This window comes from Falco biarmicus, chromosome 3 (assembly GCF_023638135.1).
Source record: "Falco biarmicus isolate bFalBia1 chromosome 3, bFalBia1.pri, whole genome shotgun sequence".
NCBI lineage: Eukaryota > Metazoa > Chordata > Aves > Falconiformes > Falconidae > Falco > Falco biarmicus.
In genome coordinates this window covers 12,544,112-12,550,584 of record NC_079290.1, presented here as the reverse complement: position 1 = coordinate 12,550,584, position 6,473 = coordinate 12,544,112, and the positions used below count along the sequence as shown (strand labels likewise).

Below are 6,473 nucleotides of genomic sequence, written 5' to 3'. Positions count from 1 at the left end.
CAGACAGTGTAATTATCTTCTGACATCCCATTGACTTAATCCAAAATTTGATGCTGGCCCTTGTCCCATGGCTATGGGTCCCCCAGATGACTCATCTCCATCCAGGTAAATGCTTCTTTGTTATTTCAGCCTGTGGCTGCACATCCTTTGCAGCTCCAACAGTTCTTAGGGTATGAAAGTGGATTAATGGGGCTCTTGGCCAATCTCCCTCCCCTTTTAGTCCTCCACCCACTGCTGTCCTGACTTCACAGCTCCTTGACTTCATGGGTCCACCCTGTCTTGTCACTCTCATACAGGGCTCTCCCAGGCCCATCTGTACACTCTGCTGACACCAGCCTCGTCTTCTTTTGTTGTATATTGGGAGGAAGCACATGGAACACAGTTTTCTACCTTGTTTTTTAGGTCTCTTCATATATATGTTGCTTGCAGGCTTTATTTGAGAATTTCTTTCAGGCAGCTTTGCATGGCACTTTCTCTGCTGCCTTTGCCAAACGCTGTACAGGGTCTCCCAATGCAAGGTGGGAACACCCAAGCTTATATCCATAAAATAAGCTATCTGGAGAAGGCAAACTAATTTAGAATCTGTAAGTATGGAGAGGGGCTATAACTGTATGAAAGAGATGTTAAACCCAGTCTTCCTTGCACACAAACACCTCATTGGTATCAGCAACAGAGAGGCCTTGAAATGATTTTCCATATTCAGATCTTGTATGATTGCCACATTCATTACACCAGTAAAGATGGTCAAAACATGATGATTGCACCAGTGCCAGAGACTGCACTAAGCTTCTCCTTCCTCAGATGTGACCCAAATCTTCTACCTGTGATGAGCAGAGAAAGCCACTCTGGCTTCAGCAGGGACTTCGAGGAAGGGGGAAAGATCAGTGGGTGAAGGGAAATTCCTATTACAAGGGAGGGAATAAATGACTCTGTGGGTATCCTCATGATCTTAAAAAATCTGCAGGAAACACCAATCTCACCCTACTCTTCAGCACTCCCAGCCCTGTCCTTGAGAGCACCTCAGGAGAAGTCAGCCCTGTGCCTTTCTCTACCTCCCCTACTCCTGCTTTTCTTCGTCTTTTAACCCCACATTGCCTTCCTCCCCATCTCTCACTGACTGTGTCTCACCTGGGGGTTGAAGTGGGTGTGTGCCCACAGGTGTGTGCTCACCTCCACAACAAGGTACCCAGAAGGGAAAATGAGAGCTCTGATGTTTACTTTCTCCACTCTCCCTAATCTGCTAGGCAACACCACCTTCTCTGAAAGGTAAACACCTCTTCAACCTTGTGACAGGGCCTGTTTTCCAGGCTGTGGTATGTGGAATGGATCAAGGAGGAATTTGGAGACAAAAGCTTGAGAACCTGCCTGTGGGAGATGGGTCCTTCAAAGGATGCCACTATGGCCAGGATGGAGACTGGCAATCCCAGAACTGGAGTGGTTGACCAAGACACCATGGAGACATCCTTTCCACTTCAATGCAATGGTTATTGCCCAGCATGGTGCTCCAGCTACCTGGATGTGCAGTCCTGCCTACTCTCTCAGGGATGTACAGCTATTCGTAGGTGTATGAATGCCTGTATGCACATGTGGCAGGGAAGGTGAGCACTGTTTTTGTCTGGTATGGTAGCTAACTAGGTGCAGGGTCCCAGGCTCTTTAGGTCACAAGCAAGTTCCCCTTCAGGTGTGATTGCTCTTCACGGGCTTCCTTGGGGTATGTGCCCTCCACAGTTTGTCATAGGCCAGAGCCCCTCAAGCTTTAGAGGTACAGTTGCCACCTCTGTTCTGCTCTGTGATGGCACCTCTCAGCACATACCATCATTACACAGCAATGGCCAAGACCAAACATTGGCCAGACATGCAACACACCTACCTGCAGTTGCTGCTGGGTGCAGAAGTACATGACTAAGTGATATGCAGGTAACACGCTCACACTTGCTTCAGAAATAAGTATATTTTAGGCGTTATGCAGATAGTATGAACACATGTTTTCTTATCTGGTAACACTACAACAATACAATAACAGTAATAAAGAAGCTATCATACGGCAAAGATCTACCATCAGCTCCAGGGATGCGACGTGCCCAACAAACCACCATTGCTCTCAGTTACAATTTCTGTTACAGGCGGGGTGCTCCAAGACTTTTGAGGTCATGGAATTCCTCTTTGGTCCTCACAGTCTGATGTTCAGGAAGGTCCAGAGCACGCTGGCTGCTATCCCTGCTGCCATCCCATAGCTGCACCTCACACTGCCTGCTGCATTGGCATTGCAGAGGTCGCTGCTGCAGCAGGAGATATTCCTGCTGCCTCTGCTGAAGTCCTGATAGGACTCACTACATGACGAGTCGCAGCCCTTGTTGATGATTTTGATGAACCCTATGATCTCTGGAAGGAAAGTAGGACCATTACTACATGGACTCAAGGCAAGGCAAGCAAAGCTTCATGGAACTGAATAATGAGATGTTATTCTTATCTGAGCTCACTTGGAAAAAAAAGCATGAGTGGTTCCAAACAGCTGCATGGTTTACTCTAGCACGTTGTATTTTTGAGGTGTCAGCAGTGGGGGAAGAGTTTCAGCCACAGGTGTTTGCTTAAGGCAGTGTACTCCACAGCACAGTTCTCGGGGGTTTCTAAACCAGCACCAACTACAGAAATTCTAATAATTTAATTAATAATGAAAGTAGCCATTGACACCTCCCCAGGGGAGCCTAAGCTACTAATGGATGAGGAGCAAGCATGTGGGTAATCTTTCCTCGTATCCCATATATCTTCGTTGCACAGAGACTTTGAACACCCAGGGAAGTTATGGAAACATGGCTATCCCCATTTCACAGATGAAAGAGCTATTGTTTGATTTGTTTCTGAGAGGCACAGCCTTTTTTTCTGTGGCTGGTTGATACTGAGTAACCTCTGGTTACCAGCAGATTACAGTCTGCGTGAGATCTCCTGATCTTGCACCACCTATTCTGGACACCAAGCCTTTGACAGATGCAAATTCAGTGTATAGGGCCAGGGGATTATACAATGTGTTTGCTCTCCTGCATGTGAATGCATGGTCATGGGTTTGCTTAATTTCCAACAAGAACAATAGCTACTGGAAGTATTACGTTTACTGCCTATTAGATACAAGTTTGGGCATGCCAGTGATGGGGTTTGTGCCCCAGCTCTAAGAGCAACTGAGCTGTCACCACAGATCTGGACAAGGCAAACATTTTTTTGCCCAATCTATAATGGGAGAATTAAGTCATAATCTGTTAAAGGAGTTTACCCAGAGACACACAGATGGCTGCATTCAGAGCTGGCTGTAGATGGGCCTAGGTGAAACTATGTCCTTTTCACTGAATTCACCTAAAGTCAGCTCTGTCATTGAATGCTCCTAACTTCATGACTAGTTTTCACCAGACTCAGCCCCTCACATTTTAATTCATGTTCCATTTTTTTTTCAAAGCCATAAACTTAACTATTGCCCTTGAAAAAAAATTAGTTTTGGTGTTATTAAAGAGAAATAAACCTACTTTTGTACAGGTGAGAGACATTTGTAGGTATTTGCAATGTCAAATGCAGCTGCACCCTCTTGAGATTCTTTCCCGGTACTGGCATTGTACTGGCCATATTGCTCAGTTTTTAGCATGATCTAGTGGCAAACACCGAGGAATTTATGGGGTACAGCATGCTCATGTTAATATGACTCTAATCACACCTTCATTGTCAGTGTGGGGAGAGGACTTGGTGACAGCCAGCATCATTACCAGAAGACCAGCTATCACTAAGGGATAAACATTTTTCTTCTGTCATTTCTACTTAACATGAAAGTCATCTGAAACCTCCCTTATCACCGTTTCTTCCAAGATGGCTTTTCTCTTCCTGCTGCACACTGAGCTTTGCTGGCCCACACCAGCTGGTATATCTAGAATCAGGCTTGGACACCTGAGGCTCGGACCACACCTGGCTCTAACGTCATGACTAAGATATTGCCCACCCCTACTTTGCCTTACTGATCACATCTGTCTTGCACATTTCCGTAGTCTTGCAGTCCACTTTCTTCTGACAGTTGGAGTTTCTCAGCTGCCATGTGCAGCTGTAACACTGCAAAGAAGAACCTGAAAAAGACCAGGAAGGGTTATAAGAAATTGAAGCTCTCCAGGGAACTCGACTTAGGGCTTGCACTGGGAAACAGGACCATTCCTGTGGGTCCTCAAGGGAAGACAGCACCTCTGTTATTGGGAAAACAATGTTTTTTTCTGGTTTTGCTAGAGAATAGTATGCTTGCTTGGAGTGAGGGTCAAGTTTTGCAGGTGCTGAAGATGTTTCAGCTGCAGACATTGCAGCGAGGGAGCAAAAAGAGACCAGCTGGATAGCTGGTCTCATTGACTGGTCTCATCAGTCAATAGGAAGTGCTTCCCAAATACTTCTTCCTCTGTGTTTGGGATGCCTATCTCCGTTCCTGTCTGGAACAAGCTCTTGGTGATATTCACACCTCCTGAACTGAGATGAAGGCATGAAGCCCCCAGGAGGACAGGCTGATATTTTTTGTCTGCTTCTGAGCCTTATGCTGAGGCATTGCCAGGGTTGGATGAAAGAAGGAAAGCCCAGAGGGAAGAGGGGGTGAAGGTGGGATGGAGTAGGCCATTTGCAAGGTCTCTTCCAGCCTGTTGTCTCAGTTTGACCAGCCTGTGGCATGTTCTCTCCATCACCCCCTCTTAAAAAGCAAGGTGAAAACATGGCTTTCACCTCCCTCTGAAATTCAGGTCACCACGTGTTTCCAGCCCCTTATGGACATGCCACTCTATGGGGGATACAAGTCAGTGCTGTTAACATCTGCTGTGCTGCTATGCCCATCAAGCAAAGGCAGAATAAACATTGCAGCTTACAGGTGTCTAGCCATGATTAAAAATATTCCCCAGAGGAGTGAAAGCATTGTGCAATTACCTGTTCCTATTACCCACCTGTGCCCCAGGGCATCAGTGGAGCCTTGCAAGTGTGAGAGTTAATGTACAGATATATAGATATGTACGTACTTTAAACTCATGACCACCAGGCTTGTATCATGAATACCTCAAGTCAATACCCTAATGCCTAAAATACTCTTCTAGGACACAGAAAAGCCCTATTTAGAAATCAGTGTTATTCAGAGCAGGAACAAGAAGTGATTTGAGGCACTTGGTCTCCCTCTGTCCAAGCCATTCTGGTACAAATGACTGATGTAGCCATAGAGGCAAGGAGCCAAACCCCAGTTTGCCTGTAATGCTATACTCTGCTTTCACATTTAATGCAATGACAGTTAAACTTCAGAGCACTCTAATGGAATCTGGCAGAGGAAAAGGTCTGGCCAGGACTGTACAAGACCCTTCCCAGCCTGTTCTTCAGCATCTTCTGCTGAGAAACATTTCTGCTCAGATCTGCTTCTTCTGTTGTCTGGTAAATAGGGAAGAGCTCACTTAAAACCGCTTCTTCCCATGGAGGTTAGAAAAACCTGATGGTGTCCAAATTCCACCCATCCAGTTTATAAAATAACATGCCATGGCATTCTGCCTTTTTCTGTCCCATTAAAATTCTGACAATTTGTGGGGCCACTTCTGAAATGAAGACTCAGAAAACAAGTTGGAACAAAACTTACCTTTGCAGAAATGTTGCAATTTTGATAGCCTGGGAAGAAGAAAATTAATCCTCCCACCCCACTTAAAAAAAACCCTACATACACATAACTATATCGTTTGGCTTAAATAACTTTGATTTCAACTATGTTCAGTTTTCTATAGGATTTATCTTTCTTGGGAGCTGCTCTGCCCAGCACTAGGATCACACCATCAGCAGGGTGGGGCTGCATTTTTTCCATGCAACACCCAGGACATCCTATCAAAAAGCAAATGTCTTCATACGACAACTATGTCAGCATTTCTTTCCTCACTGCCAAACCCCATCATTAGTTTTTTCTCCCAACTGAAGATCTGCTGGAGGGGATGTGGGACAGACTCTCCATGCTGTCTTACCTGAGTCCAAGCACAGAACTGCTCCTAGCAGGAGGACAAGGAAAATCTTCATTTTGGAACAGCCTCTCTTGTGGTGAATACGTTTTTTTTTTCCCTTGCGGGGCAGTTTATATAATGTGGGAGGTGACAATTGGGCATGCCCAGTAGGTCAACCTGTGAAGGCACTTGAGCGAGGCTGCCCACTGGACCAAGGAAGGGCTTGGTTTGTGGTGGTGGTATTTGTGTTAAGTGCCTCTCCTACCTGACTGCAACTTTCAGAGCTACCAGCAGGTCCCCTCAGCCACTACATCCTCCCCTCCTACCCTTGGGCAAAGTGTTCATATGGGTGGAAAAAAATCCAAATTCTTTAGAACAAGGCTGGCCTTACGCATTTCACCGGAGCCAGTGAGGCTGCGGTTGCACCCTGTGAACAGGGCTCTCCACTCCCATTACTATCCTGAGTGGAGCTGTTGTATTTAAATCAAGGATGAAATGTTCTTTTAATAA

At 45.8% G+C, this 6,473-nt stretch overlaps 1 protein-coding gene across 1 annotated transcript; it reads right to left on the bottom strand.

Annotated features, from left to right (window-relative positions):
* Positions 1-1,931: 1,931 nt before the first annotated feature.
* Positions 1,932-6,085, bottom strand: LOC130146966 (prostate stem cell antigen-like). The gene is made up of 3 exons (XM_056333632.1): positions 5,988-6,085; positions 3,993-4,097; positions 1,932-2,382 (listed from the first exon to the last, which is right to left on the bottom strand). Exons 1-3 carry the CDS (start codon positions 6,037-6,039, stop codon positions 2,171-2,173), a joined length of 369 nt encoding a protein of 122 aa, XP_056189607.1. The 5' UTR covers positions 6,040-6,085; the 3' UTR covers positions 1,932-2,170.
* Positions 6,086-6,473: the final 388 nt, after the last annotated feature.

Coding starts and splice junctions, on each gene's coding strand:
- LOC130146966 (XM_056333632.1), bottom strand. CDS start 6,039: ATGAAGATTTTCCTTGTCCTCCTGCTAGGAGCAGTTCTGTGCTTGGAC. Junction 4,098..5,987: donor AGTTCTGTGCTTGGACTCAG/GTAAGACAGCAT, acceptor GGTCTTTTTCAG/GTTCTTCTTTGCAGTGTTAC. Junction 2,383..3,992: donor GTGCAAGACAGATGTGATCA/GTAAGGCAAAGT, acceptor CTTTCCTTCCAG/AGATCATAGGGTTCATCAAA.